The sequence below is a fragment of the Myxine glutinosa genome, chromosome 12 (genome assembly GCF_964187855.1).
Source record: "Myxine glutinosa chromosome 12, kmMyxGlut1.1, whole genome shotgun sequence".
NCBI lineage: Eukaryota > Metazoa > Chordata > Myxini > Myxiniformes > Myxinidae > Myxine > Myxine glutinosa.
Window position 1 is genome coordinate 106,759,581 of NC_136272.1, and position 22,279 is coordinate 106,781,859.

At 43.1% G+C, this 22,279-nt stretch overlaps 1 protein-coding gene across 2 annotated transcripts in view; it reads right to left on the reverse strand.

Moving 5' to 3' along the window:
* The window catches only part of LOC137437750 (calnexin), a 60,923-nt gene that overhangs the window by 7,268 nt on the left and 31,376 nt on the right, over positions 1-22,279 (reverse strand). For both annotated transcript variants that reach the window (XM_078766188.1, XM_078766189.1), the window contains 6 exons: positions 19,122-19,235; positions 18,651-18,807; positions 11,266-11,481; positions 10,937-11,056; positions 8,815-8,965; positions 8,500-8,654 (listed from right to left, as the gene is read on the reverse strand). In XM_078766188.1, coding sequence (XP_078622314.1) covers positions 8,500-8,654; positions 8,815-8,965; positions 10,937-11,056; positions 11,266-11,481; positions 18,651-18,807; positions 19,122-19,235 — 913 coding nt within the window. The remainder of the gene's footprint in view (positions 1-8,499; positions 8,655-8,814; positions 8,966-10,936; positions 11,057-11,265; positions 11,482-18,650; positions 18,808-19,121; positions 19,236-22,279) is intronic.

Sequence of the window (22,279 nt, forward strand, 5' to 3'; positions counted from 1 at the left end):
TCTTGCTTGATACGGACGAAATGACGGGCAAGACACAAACTCGTCCGAGAAGATATTTATTCTCAAAACCAACTCGGGAACACTGAAAAGCCCATTTATCGGGCTGCATTATAAAGCACAACCAGAAACCGAAAGCCACGCCTCTCAAGCGTGGCGTGCTTCGGTGAATCGGTGGTCACGTGATCAACAGGTGTAGCTGATTATACCCGCAAAGCGCGGCATGCTTTAGCGGTCACGTGACCAGCCACTCTCGCGCCGGGAATCCCCGCCGGTGACGTCACCGGCTGGAGCAAGGAGATTCTGATGCTGGTCTTGCTTGGGGAACCCATGGGTAGCTACAGTATCTTCAATGGTGAGTACCCATTAGAATTTTATATGTTGTTAAAATTATGTATGTTTAAGAGTGTAAAAAGTGTTTAAGAGTATAGGAAGTGTTTATAAGAGTATGGGAAAGGTTAATAAGAGTGTGGGGAGTTCATAATGCTTTAAAATATATATTAAAAAAAAAAAAAAAAATGGTCGCTACTTCGCGGATTTTCGTTTATCGCGGGGGGGTTCTGGAACGTAACCCCCGCGATAAACGAGGGTTCACTGTATATATACATACATACACACACACACACACACACACACACACACACACACACAAACTTTGTACAAAATGAGCGCTTGTATTGTTGTAAATCATGATGCAGCAACTCGTGTCGTCGTTATCCTCAGTTAAAACAAGCCTGTGCCTCTTTCTGTAGTGAGGCGAGCATAGCGAACTGATCCATGCTGGTAAAGTTATAAAATAAGCCAACTAGCCTAATGCTCAGTGTTTGTTGACAGCTTAAATTCCATGGCATCGAAATGAAACTAGTGTGAATGAGGGGCACCAGCCCAAAGTGGAGAGCTGTGCTCCATTGAGCTTTGAACAAAGACCCAGTGCTGGGAAGTTAAGGTTTACCAAGGAAAGACTTTGCATGACAGATGCCCAGCCTTTGGTTGGCTTTAGAGACAACCTTTGATTACAGTGGACAACTAAAAAAGCAAAAACATTCCATCTGCTGCTGAAGTTACTGTAGGTGGCCTTTATTAATTTGAGCATGCCGATTCCGAATGTGAAGTCAGAATCGACTCAACATGTCAGGATTTTTAGTTGTGGAAAAATGGGGCACTTGTCAGGATAGAAAGGGAAATGGATGGAGCAAAATACAGAAAAATCCGAGAGGAAAACCTGCTGCCCTTTGCGAGAAAGCTAAAATTGACAGAAGTTCACCTTTCAACACGACAACGACCTGAAGCACACAGCCTAAGTTACACTGGAGTGACAATGAATGAATGACCGTTTTAAGGCCATTTTTCCCCGCTAGAGCGTGACTAAGGAACAAAAAGATAAATGTCCTTGGGTGGCCCAGTCAGAGCCCCGACTTAAATCTAATCAAAAATCTGTGGCATGACTTGCAGATTGCTGTCCATCAATGCTCCCCACAACCAACTTGACAGCTTGAACAGTTTTGTACAGAAGAATGGGCAAATATTGCCCAATCAAGGTGTGCAAAGTTGGTAGAGACCTATCCCAACAGACTCACAGCTGTAATTGCTGTCAAAGGTGCTTCCACCAGGTATTAACTCAGGGGGTAGACACTTATCCAACCAAGATATCCTAGTTTTGTATTTTAATTAATTTTCTGAAATTTGTCGAATTTGTTTTTCCACTTGGAAGTTGTGGGAAGGTTTTTATTTATTTGTTTTAAACCCTTATGTACACCACCCTTGAGGCTTGGTTTTGCAAGCTACAATTCTAATAGAAAAGACGATTACTCTTATGGAAAATGCGTTTTGGGTTTGTTTTATCCCCAAAAGTAGACTGTAGTGAACACACATTCGTGTTAAACGATTGCCCTTCAAAACATACCCTTGCCCGGACATCTGTACAAACACACAAACTGAGTGTTTTAAATGGTACATATACTACTACTACTACAACTGCGTCGAGCGAGATGTATATATATATATATATATATATATATATATATATATAAAATCGGGAGATTGAATAAGACGCGGACGTAGCTTTTTTTTTTTTTTTTTTCTTTTTTTTTTTTGTATACAATATCGAGGCTCGTGAAAGAGCGAACATTAATCACACAGAAAGACAAACCGACACATAAAACATATAACATAGGGAGCGGTAGACAAGATGGGGAGAGAGGGGGAAGGACACAAACACAACATTTGAGAGCAGGGACCGAGAGACATGGAGACATCGAGAGATCTGAGAGAGGGCGAGGGCTTTGGGGGGGGGGGGGGGCGTGGGAAGGGGGCAGTGGGAGAGGTATAAAACATATGGACACTGCCAGGACTTCCAGGAAAGAAGTTGGAATTTCAAACAAGGTGGATCTGGGGTGAATTAGCGGGGGTAGAAAAGATCAAGGTTTTGGATGGGGGAAGATAAGAGATGGTGGTGAACAGCTGTTTTAAAGACCTGGAGGGAGGAGTGGGATTGAAGGGAGTGAGGGAGTTTGTTCCAGAGGCGGGAGAAAAGAGGAATGAAAGAGTGTAGGTGAGCGGAGAGCCGAGATTTCGGCAGTTTAACCATCAGAGGGTTGCTGGCAGATCTTGTGCGACCTGTAGGAATATTTGGGGGACAGAGCACAGAGAGAGCTGGGGGTGCAAGGCCGGAGAGGAGTCGGTAGAAGACAGAAAGACCACCTACCTGCCTGCGGTGAGTGAGTGAAAGGCCCTCAGAGATAGCTTCATCGCGGGAGATTCCAATAATTCTGAAAGCTTTGGTTTCAACAGCGTGAAGCCGAGCTAGGTGTGAGGCAGGAGCACCGGCCCATAGGGGAGAACAGTATTCCATTGAGCTGCGGATGAAAGCCTTGTATGTGGTGAGGAGCTCAGGTGTGCCGAGGAAGGACTTCGCACGACGGAGGATGCCCAGTCGGCGACTGGCTTTGGAGGCCAGCTTGGAAATGTGGTTTTCCCAAGAAAGATCATGGCAGATAGTGAGACCCAAAATCTTGAGCGACAGAACTTCTTGGAGAGGATTGTTGAGAAAGTAGATGGGAGGGTTGTCCAGTCGATCTTTTCGGAGAGACATAGTAAGAGTGTGAGATTTGTCAGGATTGAAAGACATGTTCCACTTGTTTGACCAGTCTGTGATTTTGTCCAGGTCTTCAGAGAGTGAGGAGGCAGCAGACTGCCGATCTGAGGGAAGAGGAATGGAGCGGCAGAGAGTGGAGTCATCAGCAAAGAGATAGAGAGGATTTTCGAGAGAGTCAGAGAGATCATTGATGAAGACCAGAAAAAGCACGGGGCCCAGAACACTGCCTTGGGGAACTCCAGCCTGAACAGGAAGAGGAGATGAGAGAAACCCATTCAGGGCCACACGTTGACGACGACTAGAGAGGAAGTCCGCCAGCCATGCGTGGAGATTTCCATGGATACCAAAGGAGGAGAGTTTGGTGAGCAGAGCGGGGTGCCAGACCGTGTCGAAGGCACGTGATATGTCGAGGGAGACAGCTCTAATTTCCTGTTTGGCATTGAGGACCTCCATCCATTGTTGAGACAGCAGAAGCAGCATGTCCAGAGTAGAGTGACCTGGTCTGAAACCAAATTGATGATCAGAGATCAAGCCATTGGAGAAGAGGAAACATTTCATATCAGAAGCAATGATGGATTCCATGACTTTGCTGATAATTGGGAGAAGGCTGGGATAATTGGGAGATTGGGAGAATTCCATGACTTTGCTGATAATAGCTTCAGGACTTAGATCTTTAATTCGACAAGCTTTCGACCAAGAAAGGTCTTCTTCTGAGTCGGCCCCAAGTTCAACAGAAGGCCTTCAGGGAACAAGTAATGGGTTAACAACTTACAGCTGTTCTGCAGCAATGTAAGTAAATTAAGCCTTGAAAGTTGATGCAAACAATTCCTACAGGTGTCCCAACCTCTGCTGATTACTTGATTACAAACCCCTGTCTGTATAAAAGCAGTATTAGAACAGACTGTTATTACACCCTCTGAAGCATTATTTGGACAATATTGCTCTCTGCAGGAAGTAGTATATTGGAAACTGGAGGAAACTCTAGAAAGGAAGAGGTCTGGCAGACCCAAAGCCACAACAGAATCAGAACACAAGTTTCTGAGAGTCAACAGCTTGTGTGATCGGCGGCTCACAGGACAACAGCTTGAAGCACAGCTTAACACTGGTCGAAGTAAGCATGTCTAAGTTTCAACTGTGAGGAGAAGACTGAGCTGCAGGTGTGACAGGTCGAGTGGCAGCAAGAAAGCCATTGCTAAGATGGCGAAATAAGAAAAAAGGCTTGCCTGTGCCATGAAGCACCACCAGTGGACTAATGAAGACTGGAAGAGGGTCTTATGGACCGATGAAGCAAAATTTGAAATCTTTTGTTCATCACGCAGGGTTTTTGTCCACTGTCGAGTAGGCGAAAGGATGGTTCCTCAGTGTGCGACACCAACTGTCAAACATGGAGGAGGAAGCGTGATGGTCTGGGGCTCTTTTGCTGGATCCGGTCGGCGACTTGCACTGAGTGACTGGCACCCTGAACCAAAAGGGCTACCACAGCATTTTGCAGCGCCATGCAATACCCTCTGGTATACGCCTAGTTGGGTCAGGGGTTCATCCTACAGCAAGCTAATGACCCTAGGCACACCTCCAGGCTATGTCAAAACTACCTATGAGGAAAAGAACAAGACGGTCGGCTTCAAATCATGGAATGGCCAGCACAGTCTCCAGACGTAAACCCCATCGAGCTGGTTTGGGATGAACTGGACCGAAAGGTGAAAGCAAAGCAACCTTCAAGTGCAACACATTTGTGGGAACTTCTGCAACAGTGTTGGGAAGAACTTCCCGAACAATATTTGATTTCCATTGTAGAAAGAATGCCACGAGTGTGTTCGGCGGTTATATCTGCAAAAGGTGGCTAACTTTGCTGAGTCAAAAATTTAAATTAAATTTTGTTAAACAAAATGATTCTGTGATTTCTTTTTTTATCTCCAATTGTTTATTTGTTCTATGCTTAATTTCAGAGTACATCGAGACATTAAACTGGTGTTGGTGAACCCTGGTGTTGGGCTAGCGGCGAGGGTGCCGGCTTAGGATCCTATGATCCTGGGTTCGAATCCCGGTCGATCGCTGAATTAACGCCAGGGGGGTTGACTCAGCCTGTCATCCTTCCGAGGTCGGCAAATTGAGTACCAGTTCACTGGTAATTCCCTGTTTGTCGTTAAAGGCGGCAAAAAGGGTTGGCGTCAGGAAGGGCATCCGGCCGTAAAACATTGCTTCAAAAAGGGGACCGAAAAACAACAACAACCACGGTCCCCGAAAAAGGCCAACCCCCGCTTGCGGGGAAAAATGGCCTCTAAAGGTGTTTTTTTATTTTTTATTGAGACATTAAACTGCATAAATTTCAATAAAAACTGGAAAAATTGAGGTGTTCTAAAACTTTTGACCGGTAGTGTAAATGCAAATTTCGCATGCGGAAAAAGTAAGTACACCCTTGGCTCTAATAGATGGTATTGCCCCTTTTGGCAGAAACAATCTCAAGTAGGCGTTTCTCATAACTGTCTACCAGTCTGACATCGACTGGGAGAAATTTTTGCCCACTCCTCCATGCGGAACTCTTTCAGCTGTGCGATGTTTGAGGGGTTTCTTGACTGCACAGCTCATTTCAAATCCCCCCACAACATCTCTATGGGATTTAAATCCGGGCTTTGAATTGGCCATTCCAGAACCCTCCATAATTCTAATTTCAGAATCATTGGAATCTCCCGCGATGAAGCTATCTCTGAGGGCCTTTCACTCACTCACCGCAGGCAGGTAGGTGGTCTTTCTGTCTTCTACCGACTCCTCTCCGGCCTTGCTCCCCCAGCTCTCTCTGTGCTCTGTACCCCAAATATTCCTACAGGTCGCACAAGATCTGCCAGCCACCCTCTGATGGTTAAACTGCCGAAATCTCGGCTCTCTGCTCACCTTCACTCTTTCATTCCTCTTTTCTCCCGCCTCTGGAACAAACTCCCACACTCACTTCAATCACACTCCTCCCTCCAGGTCTTCAAAACAGCTGTTCACCACCATCTCTTATCTTCCCCCATCCAAAACCTTGATCTTTTCTACCCCCACTAATTCACCCCAGATCCACCTTGTTTGAAATTCCAACTTCTTTCCTGGAAGTCTTGGCAGTGTCCATATGTTTTATACCTCTCCCACCCCCCACCCCCCTTCCCATGCCTCCCCCCCAAAGCCCTCTCCCTCCCACAGTTCTCTCGATGTCTCCATGTCTCTCGGTCCCTGCTCTCAAATGTTGTGTTTGTGTCCTTCCCCCCTCTCTCCCCATCTTGTCTACCGCTCCCGATGTTATTTGTTTTGTGCGTCTGTTTGTCTTTCTGTGTGATTAATGTTCGCTCTTTCACGAGCCTCGATCTTGTATACAAAAAAAAAAAAAAAAAAATCCCTTGGTGGATTTACTGGTATGTTTCGGGTCATTGTCATGTTGCAAGGTCCACCTTCGGTTGAGCTTCAACTTTCTGACAGATGGCCTCACATTATCGTCAAGCACCCTCTGGTACAATGAAGAATTCATAGTGGATTCTATGATGGTGAGCTGCCCAGGCCCTGATGCAGCAAAACTGCTCCAAACCATAATATTTCCACCACCATACTTTACAGTTGGTACCAGGTTCTTGTGGTCAAATGCTGTCTTTGGTTTTCGACAAACATGTCTTCTGGTACTGTGGCCAAATAGCTCTACCTTTGACTCATCTGTCCAGAGCAGTGTTCCAGAAGTGCTGGTCTTTGCCGAGGTGTTCATTGGCAAACTTTAGTCTTGCCCTGATGTTCTTTCTCGACAGCAAAGGTTTCCTCCTGGCACACCTCCCATGTAGATCAAATTTGTTTAGCCTCTTTCTAATGGTCGACTCATGCACTTTGACAACAGTGGCAAGAGCTACCACCTGTAGGTCCCGTGATGATATTCTGGGGTTCTTAGAGACTTCTTTCAGCATGTTGCGGTCTGCTCTCGGGCTGAACTTGCTGGGGCGGCCTGACCTGAACAAGTTGGCAGTTGTTTGGAATCTTCTCCACTTGTATATGATCTTCCGGACAGTTGAATGATTAATTTCAAATTGTTTGGAGATCTTTTTAAATCCCTTCCCAGACTCGTAGGCATCTATAACCTTCTTTCTGAAGGCCTCGGAGAGCTCTTTTGATCTAGGCATGGTGACGCCGCACACTTCAACAACAAAGAGCAAACCAAACTAAATGTCTGAGGTTTAAATAATACAGGTTCCTCCAAGATACTCTTTAACAATGTTCTAATCATTTGCACCTGAGCTGGTGCACCTGATTCTAATTTTAGGTATTTGAAGTGGTGATAAATGTCGGGGTGTACTTACTTTTTCCACATGCGAAATTTGCATTTATGTTTATTTAAATTATACAATGGACGACAAAATGTAAATGTGTCATGATATTTGTTATATTATATCACCTTTATCTATCAATATTGTTGAAATGAAGATCAAACAGCTGTATGTTGAAATATGTTGAAAAAGTCAAAACTTTACATGGGGCGTACTTACTTTTTCACGTGACTATATATAGGCATACATACATACACAAGATTTCCTCAAGCCTTGCTCCTTCATACCTCAGTCCCTCCAAGCCACCACATTCTTCCATTAACCCCCTCTTTGCAAAACCATAACTAGAGGTTCCAGGGAATCTGAACTCAACTGGTCTATATCAATATGGTTAGAATATGCATAATAGAACCACAAACTATAAAGTTTATATGTGCGTTTTCAAATATCTAAGAGGCAAAAGGCACGAGTTTCATCAAATTTGATCAGTATTTGTGACTGAGCTTGGACGTCGTCCAAACTGATGTTTGTGGGTCAAGTCATGTCATAGGTCATGACGAGGTCATTTTTCGGACATCGTCAAAACCCGTAATATATGTGTTGAGGTTTGTTACATACTGTCTACACACCAAGTTTCAGCCTTCTTGCTACATTAGGAAGTACCAGATTGACAAAAATTGATTTTTCAATATGGCCACCCTGCTGCGCCCATTTTTGGGCATACAACGCCCAAATGCAATCCCAAACTAGTTTATGTCTTACAAATGCTGCATAACAAGTTTCATAAAATGTCATCAATATTTGTGACTTTTGGAGCGTAGACGTCTAATTGTTTAGAGACGACAGACAGACAGACGGACGACGGACACTGGGTGTCGACAAAAACTCAGCTGGACATAGTCCAGTTGAGTTAAAAACCCATGCTCACTTCAAGTACTACTCCTCTTCTCCCTTTTGTGCAACCTCCTTCTTTGATCTGTTAAATTCCACTTCACTCAAGTTCATAGTACACCACATCTCTTGGTATTGTCAATACATATGCATGATGTTTGCTTTGCACCCTCCCATCTTTATCCTTAATGACCTCACTGTTACACGAGCTTCGTGCAACAAAAGGAACCCTTCACTTACCTCGCCTTCACTCTCCAAATCGGACTTGGACTTTGCAGTCTTCCTTTCAGTCCTGCCCTCGACTTCATCCTCATCCTCCTCCTCATCATCCTCATCCTCCTGGCTGCCCTTATGTTCAGCTTCACCCTTTACAGTCTCAGGTTCACTTTCAGATGCTGCAAAAAGACAGCATAATTTTATCGTCTATGGCCAAACAGCATTTTTTTTTTACATGCTCAAACTCACTACAAATCCCTAAATCATGTGATCGATCACACAAGCAAATATTTACCATATCTTGCACTCCACTCATTCACATTCTCTTGTGATGCTTACATTTCTTCGCATCAACTTCATCACATCTTGCACCATCGTTCTCCTCCTTGTCTTCTTCACCATCCTGCTCTTCATCCTCATCTCCTTCCTTCGGATCATCTGGTTGCACAGCGTCGGACTTTTTCGCATCCCCATCGGATGGTACGAACTTCTGCATACAAGCAGAGAACACAAATTGACAAACTAAGGCATGTGCAAAGTGAGCTAGTTTCCTCATGCAGAAATCAGAACACATGGCTCTCACTGAAGAGAAAAACAAAAACTGTCCTTTGTACAAATTTTGTTATTGGTAATTTCCACAGGCCAGAAACTTTATAACCCATGGCAGTTTGAATTTACAATGCTTTAAACACACATGCCTGTACCGTGAGGAGAAAGAACAAAAGCAGAAACTAAGAATGCAATTTGACCAATCAAAGCCGACCATCTCAAAACAAGAAAAAGCAATCGGAGATTGCAGACCCTTGCCAGCACGTTTTTAAAGGCTTTTGTGTCAAAACAAAATATGGTCGAAACCACGTGACCGATGACATTATTTCTTTTTATCTCCACCAATTAATCCATAGATGACGCTCAAGAAATTTCATCCTGATCGGATGACGTTTTGTACTTGTCGAATTATGGAGGCACCTATAACATCATTAACATATGTTATTCCCCATGGAGGGTTCTTTACAATGAGCCATGTCTCAATTTTTTCTATGCAGCACTTTCGGAGATCGAGGTGCAAAGTTTTTCGGTTTTTTCCAAGATGGCGCCCATACCACGTGACCTATGATGATATTGTTCCAAGCACTCAGCAACTATCATATACAGTAAGACAAATGGTTTTAAGTATGCAAAGCTACAGAATAGGTTTGTTTCTGTAACTTCTCATAATGCCTTGTACAAAGTTTTAGTTGAATATGTTAAAGGGTATGGGGAAAAATTCTGGAAAACCACAGGTAGGACGGACAGATGGAGAGCAAAACTATAGTCCCCTCCTGTGGAACTGGTAGAGGACTAATAACCTGGGCCACCATCATATTGGCATCCTAAAGAATCAGTTACCAGGCAAAAAAAAACCCAAAATGCAAACCAGGAAGTTGACAGAAATCAGGTATTTAACCAGACTACATTAATGCCGTGATAAGTGTCTGTTCTGAGTCTTGGAGGTTGGGCAGAGTCGTAGCAAACTTTAAAAACGTTACATGCAGCGTCCTAATTTGACATTTAGAAGCTAAAAGGATAGAGCATGGACAATCCCCAAAGGGTAGCATCCATGGGGAGGAGGAAACTACTGCTTAGGAATGCCTCACCGAGGGCGGCGTGAAAGGCGGTGCCATTGTCATCGCTGGTACACAATGTTCCAGGAAGTGAGAGCACTTCCCCAAAGCTCACTGGCTGTGTTTGTTTCATCTGAGAGCCCTGTGTTCATATGCATGTCCATGTGTGTAACAGCTCCATTGCGAGCTTTACATCCTGTGTGTGTATATGTATGTGTATATATATATGTATATGTATGTATGTATATATATATATATATATATATATATATATATATATATATATATATATATATATATATATATATATATATATATATATATATATATATATATATATATATTATATGCTAATCCTAGTTCTCATATATATATATGCTAATTGCGATTCTGCTATTCGCGGGTTCCACGATAAAATGCGACCCCGTTTCTCTATTCGTGGAAAAGTGTCCCGCAAATTCTCGGGTTTTTTTCTATTCGCGAAACCACGGTTATTTTTTCTTTTCCTTTTTTTCTATTCGCAGCCGCGTCCGCGAATGTGGTTTTGTCAGGGGCACAATTTTTTTTTTTCCGTGAGCAGTCAGCTTCACATACGGTATTTATAAAACCTTCATGAATTAGACTACATTCGTGGGATTTGCCTCTATTCGTGGATTTTCGTGACTCGGGAACCTAACCCCCCTTTTTCCATTGAAACAATGCCCCGCTACTCGTGGGTTTCGCTATTCGCGGATTTTCCAGGAACGTATCCTCAGTGTGTAGCGGGGTCCGAGGGTATATAAATAAATAAATAAATATCTGGCACATCTGTATCAGTAATTTTTTTCATATTCACTCCAGACCAAAGGGGCACACACCTTGTTGGGCCAGCAAAAGGAGACGAGAAGCACAATGGGCAGTGCTACCGTGAACACGTATACAGCCCAGAGCCAAGGTCGCTCATCCGCTGCCTGGTATAGCTTGCCGACAATCCCTGGCTGGAGAGGAACAAAGTAGCAAGTTTACTTGCTTTCAACGAGAAGAAAATATACCAATCCTCTTTCCCCATCTCACCTTCACTTGTATTTTGCCCTCGTTTCATCCATTTACATTTTGAACAGATACTGTACACAATACCCTTGCATTACACATGTCCACAAAGCTCCTGTGGTGGAGCCACAAGGTGAAGAGAACAGGCCGTATTCACCTCTTCAGCAGCAGCAGCTGCCTGCTTCAGACCCCATCCATCAGCGGCCCACTGGTCAGCCACGGAGCGGTCACTGCAGATCATGAAATTATCAAAGAGAATCTCTGAACTCATGGACCAGAGCTCAAGTCCCAGTGCACTGACTGAAGTCATACGGAATGGATGCTGGTCTTCAAAGTATGCAGGGTTTTGGATTTTCCTTGGCTTCCAAACACCCTGCAAGGTAGTTGTATGTGGTGTAAGCAACACGAAAAAAATTATCCAGACATCTATGAAAATCCTAGTTCTCATGTAAAAAATAAATAAAAAAATTGAAATATTTACTTCCCCCAATGTCCAAGGCTGATGCAAGAGCTTGTAAATGTATTACACTATTACAGGGTTCAAAATAAGCATTGGCCTGGGTGCCAAATGCCACAAACCTTGGTGCTCGGTGGTCCGTGTGGCCACTTGTGTCAAATTATTTGATACATATAAATCTTCGTCGATGTATTCGGTCATTACTCATGATGCAATTTCAAACAACAAAACTTTCCAAAGGGACTGCGGGTCATATGGCTCCAGGAAGCCCAGGATGGGGGAGTCGAAAATCCAACGAGCTCAGGGTTCAAAAAGTTAAAAGTGGACACTGATTTTTATTAACTTTGATGCACCAGGAAATATTAGATGATCAGGCCACCAAGAAAAAAGAAAAATCTATTTAGGTGGCCCAGTGAAACACTAATTTTTTTAATTATTATTACCCGTGACTCCTGAAATTAGTTATGAGGACATAAAGAGTAATTTTACATACTATAAACACCCACTCCCCATGGGAGCATAACACACCCGTCCTCTGGCAGGACTCAGTCTTTGTATGCAGGACAAGGCTGTGGAGTAGCATCATTGGCTGAGGGTGTGGGTGTGCCACTGATGTAAAGCCCTCTGTGTTAGGGCAGAAATGAGTAATTTGGCCATGGTACCGTGTCTACAGCTTACCTATTCTTCATGACAGAAGGGATCATGGAATCTTTAACGTCCACCAACTAATGCCGGCAGATGGCACATCCGTTTAACGTCCATCCAAGGGACGGCGCACACACTGAGGAATCATCCTGCCCATGAAACAATGGGATGAGAGTTTATATCTCAAACCAAGGCAAGTGTGCGTACGTGTAGGCCATAGGGGTCAGCACTTGCACTATGCCCCGTTGAGGGTGCAAAATTGCAAGTTATCTCCCCGACTGACTTGTAACAACCTGTCCCACCACCAGGTGGTGCTATACAGTATACGTTTACAGATCATTTGCATAATCCTCTCATGAACCCCAGCGACTAATTTCAACATCCCAAACCTTCCAGGGCACACCCAAAGTACAACCACCAGCCTTCCATTCATTCCATCCAGCAGCTTAGGGGTGCATGACAAGTCGAGCAAAATAACCCACAAGCCAAATTATTTCAAGTACCTCCCACTGGGAGCAAATTATGGTGAAGTAAAGAGTATATACGATTTTGAGCCATGGATCCAACAAACTATGCTTGATTAGGGACAAATAAAATGACCGAAAGTTGAGAAATCTTAAATTCTAAAATTCTAATCTAAAATTCGCCAATTTCAGAATCTGATGAACAATGCATGAAATAATCTGACTCTGAGTGGGTCATTAAATGATCAGCTGTAGTAATTTTTAGGCATTTGCTCCATCGTTGGCTTCCTTAAAAGGGAAAAGTCAAATGTTAAAAACGAGAATAGAATAAAACTGTCAGACACACAAGTGACCCATTGGGCCAGGGAGTGCAACTTAAGCAAATTTCTGGAGAAGCAACTTCAACTGTTAATTTGCAAACAAGTGACGTCACGTTGTGGACAATCTATTACTGGGAGGAGAAGCTACATAAACTGGGCACCATCCGCCACACCATCCATCTACGTTCATCAGATTTTTTTTTGGTATACAAGATTGAGGCTCGTGTAAGAGCTAACATTAACGACAAAAAAAAAAAAAAAAAAAAAAAACCCCGAAAAAAATTGGACGAAATAGAGGGAGCGGGAGACAAGATGGGGAGAAGGGGGGAAGCACACAAGTACAACATTTGAGAGCAGGGACATCAGGAGATCTGTGGGAGGGAAGGGGCTTGGGGGGAGGAGGCATGGGAAGGGGGGGTCTGAAGTAAAAAACATGGACACTGCTAGGACTTTCAGGAAAGATGTCAGTATTTCAGAAAATTGGATCTGGGGTGAATTAACGAGGGTAGAAAAGATCAAGGTTTTGGATGGGGGAAGATAAGAGATGGTGGTGAACAGCTGTTTTAAAGACCAGGAGGGATGAGTGCGATTGAAGAGAGTGACGGAGTTTGTTCCAGAGGTGGGAGAAAAGAGGCATGAAAGAGTGAAGGTGAGCAGAGAGTCTTGATTTTGGCAGTTTCACCAGAAGAGGGTTGCTGGCAGATCTTGTGTGAACTGTAGGAGTATTTGGGGGACAGAGCACAGACAGGGCTGGGGGGAGGGCTAGGCCAGAGAGGAGTCGGTAGAAGACAGAAAGACCACCAACCTGCCTGCGGCGAATGATTGAAAGGCCCTCAGAGTTAGCTTCATCGCGGGAGATTCCAATGATTTGGTTTCAACAGCGTGAAGCCGAGCTAGGTGTGAGGCAGGAGCACCAGCCCAGAGGGGAGAGCAGTATTCTATTGAGCTGCAGATAAAAGCCTTGTATGTGGTGAGGAGCTCAGGTGTGCCAAGGAAGGACTTCACACGACGGAGAATGCCCAGTCGGCGACTGGCTTTGGAGGCCAGCTTGGAAATGTGGTTTTCCCAGGAAAGATCATGGCAGATAGTGAGACCCAAAAGCTTGAGTGACAGAACTTCTTGGAGAGGATTGTTCAGAAAGTAGATGGGAGGGTTGTCCAGTCGGTCTTTTCAGAGAGACATCGTAAGAGTGTGAGATTTGTCAGGATTGAAAGACATGTTCCACTTGTTTGCCCAGTCTGTGATTTTGTCCAGGTCTGCAGAGAGTGAGGAGGCTGCAGACTGCCGATCTGAGGGATGAAGTATGGAGCAGCAGAGAGTGGAGTCATCAGCAAAGAGATAGGATTTTCCAGAGAGTCGGAGAGATTATTGATGAAGACCCGAAAAAGCACAGGGCCCAGAACATTGCCTTGGGGAACTCCAGCCTGAACAGGAAGGGGAGATGAGAGAAATCCATTCAGGGCCACATGTTGACTACGACCAGAGAGGAAGTCCGCAAGCCAAGGGTGGAGATTTCCATGGATACTGCAGAAGTATAACTTCTACTTAATTAATCAAATTAATTAAGACTATCTTGTTGGATAAGTTTCCCTGTAGTTAATTACAATTCTGTTATATTATCTTGCAGGAAAATCACAGAAAGTATGTATAAGATATGTAAGAAAGTATGTATACAAGAAAAGAGGGAGCAAAATTTCATGATTATACAAAGGGGGGTGCATTTGCATGGTTGGGAAATGTATTTGGAGGAGTAGCACCTAAAATACTCCAATACCTATTTGTTGGATTGGTAATTATATTGGCAATAGTTGTGGTGGTGGCTTGCTTAAAAGCCTTAGTGACAGTGCGTCTGAACAAAATAACTAACCATGAAATGGTGCTGAGAGGAACCAAATGTGAACTCAAATGAGGAAGACCTTTATGGTAACGTGGAAAAATAAATAAAAAGACTCAATCAAATACTGATACAAATGGATGAGAGAGAGTCGGAACAAGTACAAATACATTCAAAGTACACCGCCCCCTTGCCAAATAATTAAATATTCGACAGCGCAGCATTGCCGGTGCGCTTCCGGCGCCCGGCAATACCGCAGTGCAGCTCATAGAGACTGCATTGGGAGGGAGAGGTGTACAATAATTGATTAATTGCATAATTAAAATCAATAAAAGATCATCATAAAATATTTTCTTAATTAAATGGCTAATAGCAATAACTAAACCACTAGTGCTTCATCCGAAGATGTATCTTTTAGATATTTAATTAAATAAGTCCAATAAAAAATTAAATAATGAATCGATTAAATGATTAATCAATAAATCAAAAATATCCTTTATGGCCACATCACCTGATCACCGTCATGTCCAAATATTAGCTTCCGAGCTCAAAAGGTGCCTGCGATATTGCCCAGATGAGAAAGAAAAGAAATAAATAATTAATAATGAAAAGAAATAAATAATAATCATAAAAACACTAAATAGTTACACAATTGGCTAATAGAATACATAAACCACCACCATTTCATCCAAATCTGTAACTTGAAAAAATTTAATTGAGCCATTAATCGAATAATTAATTAATTAATTAATCAAAAATACCCTTTACAGTCAAATCACTTGGTCACTGTCATGTCCAAATATTAGCTTCCCAGCTCAAAAGGTGCCTGAGATATTGTCCAAATGAGAAAGAAAATAAATAAATGATTAAGAAATGAAATAACTGCTTTGGGAAGAGGGCGAACAGAAAAAATTTGGCATGAGATGAGATTACATGTGGCATACATCCCCCCCACCCCCCTTTTTTGAGGAATGGCAAAGGCATCTTCCTCTGTAAGATTGGAAAAGGATGTTCACCTTCACCAAAGAAATTCTTGTGACCATTTGCATGGATCACATTGTAAAGCGTGGGGGAAAGGCGATCACTTGCTTCAGTTCAGTACTTGGAACATCTAACACGTCAGCAATTGTTAGATGACATGTTACTTGCAACTTCTACTGGATGCTGTGACTTGATGTCATTGCTCCAACAACAGCCAGGGAACCAGCATGGAGTTGTAAGTGGATGGCCTTGCCCCTTTCTCTACACTGGGCTTCCATAACTCCGCTGGCTGTTCCTGGCGTGGGCCATGGACAACTTGAACACCATGGTCCTAACATCGCCATGGATGAACCTGTCATCTCGGGTCCACATCTTGCCGGTCGACCAACATCACAACAACACTTGCTGCCCACTCACGATGAGTGAGGAGGCAGGTATGCTACAACTGGACGACAGCCTGGTTCAAGATCTACTACGGCTCACGGCAAGAGTGGCAAGGATGCTACATGCAGAGCAAGGTCAGTTTGTGATCTTGCCCACCTACCACGATAGCGGAAAACCTACGCGAAATAGTGTAGGTGCTATGAAGACACCAGAAGAATGTGGTTCATACTTGATTTTCAACCATAAGTGATCAGCTTTTTCAAACAGAAGTTAAGCATTCACTCTGCAGCAAGCACCTTGGAGTCAACATGGCCGAATGTTTCAGATGTTTTAACATGGAATCATGCTGACAGTATTACCAAGATAATGGTGAAATGAATAAAGCACATAATAGTAATAATCTTCATGATGGACTGGAATTTTTGTGCAGTTGTATGAGGTGGTTTGTTTGTCGAGACACTTGTGATGCTAACTGATGTAAATTGCAATAAACTGAACTGTCAAGGATTGGTGAATTCATCGAACAAGGGAACGCCTTCTGATGAGCAGATTCTTCAATGGAAATGGTGTATGCCTCAGGTAATGGAAAATTTTGATATCCAAATAGGTAAATTGAAGACGTTTTAATTGTCCTAGGAAAAGGCAAAAGGGAGGAATGTAGAAGTATAACTTTTACTCAATTAATCAAAATTAATTACGACTATCTTGTTGGATAAGTTTCCCTGTAGTTAATTACAATTCTGTTGTATTATCTTGCAGGAAAATCACAGAAAGTATGTACAAGATACTCTGCACCATTTTATCTCTCAGGCACGTGTGGAAAAATGTATCCTTGTGCTGGGCCAATGAATAATGCTATACTGGGGATTGTGCCAATGAAAACTGTGGTCTCAGCAAAATTCTCTGCAATGTATACATCTGCCTTTATGAGAAAAATCAGATGTACATTCATCAAACTTTGACTACAATGCAATAGGGACATTGCAGTGGAAATCATTCCCAACTATTCTAAAGAACTAATGTTGCTCTGCTGTTTTGAGAGATCTCAAAGGAAGCATACCTATGGGTTCTCTTGCTGCATGAGCAGAGCCAGATGTGGGGACCAGAGTGTTTGAAACCCACATTGCTCTCTTGAGAGAAGCTTCAAAGGACTTTGGCCTTATAAAGAGAGAGAGAGCTAGAAGAGAAAGTTGAGAAGAATACTCTGCTTGCTCGACTGCTGTTATGCTGTGAAATTACTGTGCTGTAACGAAAGTGAACTATTCTATGCAAGTGTGCTACACTTTGTATGGAATGTGTGCATCAAGCCTAGCTTTCTTCTCCCAATAATTAATAAATTTCCTATCCAACCTGCGGTATTTGTGGACATTGCTTAGGCAAGCACACCTCTACTCTTCTTCCTCCTCAACACCCTATCTCCAATGAATCCCACTTCAAAAATACCATAGGAGGAGAGTTTGGTGAGCAGAGCAGGGTGCCAGACCGTATTGAAGGCATGTGATATGTCAAGGGAGACAGCTCTAATTTCCTGTTTGATATTGAGGACCTCCATCCATTGTTGAGACAGCAGAAGCAGCATGTCCAGAGTAGAATTAACCTGGTCTGAATCCAAATTGATGATCAGAGATCAAGCCATTGGAGAAGAGGAAGGATTTGATATCCGAAGCAATGAGGGATTCCATGACTTTGCTGATGATTGGGAGCTGGCTGATTGGTCTGTAGTTGCAAGGATCTGTTTTTGCACATTTTTTGTGTACAGCGGTAATGTTGGCCGATTTCCAAGCTGAAGGCAGATGACCTTGAGCAAAAGAGAGGGTGAAGAGAACAGAGAGAGGGTGTGAAAGAGCGGAAGAGCAGGATTTTACGACCCGTAGGCTGATTCCGTCTGGTCCAGTTGCAGAATCAGTCAAACCAGATCAAGGAAACGTTTTTAAAAGTTGCCTTTTTTGCCTAAAAATAAGCAATAATGGACACTCATTTGTACGACTCGTCAAGTTAACCATTTTGGGGGATTTCAATCTTCGCCGTAAAAACCGAGCTGTTAATGCCATGTAACCATTTAGGATTTGTATTTTTCGCAGCAATTCCCATTGGAAACGTGTCAGGCAGACACAGAGACAGAGACAGGCACACAACAAAAGTTGCAGTTGTTGACATACCTTCATAAGGCAAGTTGAGAGATGTGCATTATTGTAGAGAAATATTTGTGCATTCAAAGTAACCTTGACCCATTATCTTGCCAAACACAAATAAAAGGTTCAAATTCGATTATGGGAGCACTCACCCAACACCCATTCCATTTCATTTTTCATTTTTTCTTCCATTTTTTTTTTTTTTGGTGTTGGGTGAATGAAAAATGAATGAATGATCGTTAAAACGATCATTCATTCATTTTTCATTCACCCAACACCCAACACCAAAATCCTGGAACTCATCAACCAACTACTCTAGTACTACCTGATAGTTGGGGTTGTCAATTAGGGGCTGCTTCCATTTGCCCTTGTATGCTGGATTTGAAATCATCGGAGGGTTCCAGGTGCCACAGCCAGGAGCGTCCTTACAGACCGGGTTTGGTACCTGTGGAGCTTCCCATTCTCCATCCATTTCCTCATCCCTAGAACAGCGAAACACAGAAATGTGTACACATATAACATATGCACACAGTCATGTAATTTGTATTTGGCCAATAATAAAATGGTAAAAACTGCTTCATCAAAAGAGTTTTCAAAATAGAGAGTATTAATTGAGCTTTTGTTTGCAACGTTTTCCTCAACAAATGCAACAAAGGTGAATTTAGACAGGTTTCATAAATCATAGGCCCCAATGGACACAACACAAACATTATAACCTACATTCATGTCCTTCACTCTATTTGGCACCAGTATAAAAAAGGATCCAATGATACGCCTGAATAAACCTTGTACGTACCAGTCTTCAGGTTTGGCAGCTTCAGCATCAGGTGCATACTCAGGTTCATCGTCCAGCCATCCCTCCGGCTTGACCACAGTATCGTCAGGGATTTGTGCAGGGGCATCCTCATCCCTGAGGATCATTCAGTGTACAAAAATTATTCATAACCACACCAATCTACCATAGATTATAATTACACAGATTTTTGGTCAATTTAGGAAAACTGAATACTCATCTCTGAAAATTGGGGTCAATTCTGCATTCACAGACAAGATAACGAATTTTTATCAACTTGAGGTTTATAAGAAAAGGTTTACCAAAATCACAAACGAGATATTTCTTCCATTCCGAGCATCAACGCCTGATAAAGTGGTGACACGATAAAGTGGCCGTTCCTCATTTCCCCAAGACCCCAAACAAAATTTTATAAACTCTGTAGTTTATATAATCCATTGGGATTTCAAGCGAATATAAATTTCTCACAAATACATCAACGACAACTACCATCAAGTCCAAAAGAACTAGATGGTATTCGTAGAATATTTACCTTGCGCAGTCAACTTATTGCGAGCCAACTCTTCCGTTTTTGAACATTTTTTTTTTCTTTCATCCAATATGGCTGCCAGACCACGTGAGCGATGACATCAAAAATTTATATTCTCTAATATAATTGTTGCATAGATCACGCTCAATACATTTCAAACTGATCAGACCAAGCGTTTTCACTGTCGAATTGTGACGTCATAATTATGGCACAAATGACATCGTGAACACCTATTCCCCATATTGAGTTCTTTACAATGAGCCATGTTTCAATTTTTTCCATGCAGCGCTTTTGGACATGGAGGTGCAACATTTTTCGGTTTTTCCAAGATGGTGCCTGTACCACGTGACCTATGATGTCATAATACTCATTAAAATATTCTACAGGACGAAGCGCTCCTATGGTGAAAATTTCATGTCAATCGGCCCAACGGTTGCTGAGAAAATGAATTTTTAAAATGCAGACACGTACGGCACACGGCACACGTACATATGTACCTGAATGCTTAACCCTGCTTTTCGCTTCGCGAGCGCAGGGTAACAACTGCAACAATTGATTTCACTGAATTTACATATTGCTCAGATGACCATTTTTAAAAGGCATCGACAAAACGGATCAACTTACTGTTACTGCAAAAGACCAAATCGATGAGATTCCAGGATGGGAAATCACGCGCCTCATTGAAAAAAAGCAATCACTGGCTGCTTGGCTAATTCAAATTACACTAGGGCGTGCCCGCACGTACGTGCTTGCCCGTACGTGCGTGCAAAAAAACATGCGTGCAAACAACAACAACAAAAAAAAACTTTGAAACCACGTGGCAGTAACGACCACAGAACCCCCCCCCCTCTATTTACATGAAATGGTTTGGTCCATTCGCAAAGCCAAAGCGAACGGCTTGCGAGTACGGTGACCATACCTTGGGAACCACTTGTCCGATTAATTTCAAACCTTGAAAAGGCACATCCTCGGGTCCCCAGCAATATACCTGGCAAGTTTCAAGTATATCGGACCGGTAGTTGTCGAGAAACAGCGGTCGCATACAGACAGACACACACACACACACACACACACACACACACACACACACACACACACACACACACACACACACACACACAGAGATTGCTGGAATTATATAGAGATTAGCAATGAGGTAATTACACCAAATAGTATTTATCAAAGACTCTTAACACTGACAAGAACAGCACTCGGTAGAGTGCATACCTCCGCCAGACTGAACAGTTTATGTTTTGTATCCCATTGATGAGACCAGATCTGCATCCGGACTTGAACCAGTCAAATCGACTGGTTCTTGTCACCTACCCAACTAACCCACAACTTTGTGTGAAATTTCATGCAATAAGTACATCATTATGAAACATCGGTATATAATTTTGGGCACTATCTCTCAATGGTGAAGAATCACTTAAAATTATAGTCACCCATCTACTGACGGGATGTCTGACATTTGACCTCTTGACCCCAAAATCGAATCAGTTGATCTTCACATCATTATGCATACCTGTACCAAGTTTGAATTAGATACGTTCAGTCTTTTGCAAGTTATAAACCTATTACAGACGTTGACCTTTGACCTCTTAATCCCAAAATTAAATCAGTTAATCTTTGCATCATAATACATACGTGTTCCAACTTTGGTCAGAATCCCATCACTGGTTCAAAAGTTATCGGGGTAACAGGATTTTTACCTAACATGACCTGCAACCTTGTGACCCCAAAATCTAATCAGTTCATCTTTACCTCATTATACATATCTTCAGCTGGTGTTGCCTGGTGAGCCTGGTGTTGGCTTAGCGGTTAGGGCGCTAGCTTGGGATCCTAGGATCCTGAGTTCGAATCCCGGTCGATCGCTGAATTAACACCAGGGTGGTTGACTCAGCCTGTCATCCTTCAGAGGTCGGCAAATTGAGTACCAGCTTGCTGGGATGAATGATCCGGTGTGGACCCCGATTTAGAATAGGTACACCGTATCCCTGCGCATCGTAAGAGGCGACTAAGGGTTGGTGTCAGGAAGGGCATCCGGCCATAAAAACATTGCCTCAAACAGGGGCCCATGAGGTCATGGGGCCTGCAAGGCCAACCCCCACTCTAGCGGGGAAAAATGGCCTTAAAACGATCATTCGATTTAACAGAAACTTTCCTCCTTCATGATGTCTCTGATGCCTTGGTATCTCTCCCAGGTTACTCCCTCCTCCGGTATGATAGACCTGAGCCTCGTCCTGGAGGTGGGGTTGCTATCTTTATAAAAAACTCTTCCTCACTCGCCCTCCACTGCCCTCTCTCCACCTCACCCCCAGGAATACCTTTGGCTACGGCTTCCCCTTCGCTCCCACCTTTTGTTCATATGTGTGTTGTACCGTCCACCAATCAGCGATGACTCCATCTACATCTCACTGTCTGATAATATGGACCAACTTCTATCTACCCATCCCAACTCTCTCTTCCTCATATGTGGTGATTTCAATTGTCACCATGCCAGTTGGCTGGGTGTGGGTACCTCTCTCACCAGCCATGGCTCTTCAGCAAAGGACTTCTGCGACTCACTGGGACTGACACAATCTGTCAATTTCCCGACCCGGATCTCAGTCAACGGAGCATCTTCTCTTCT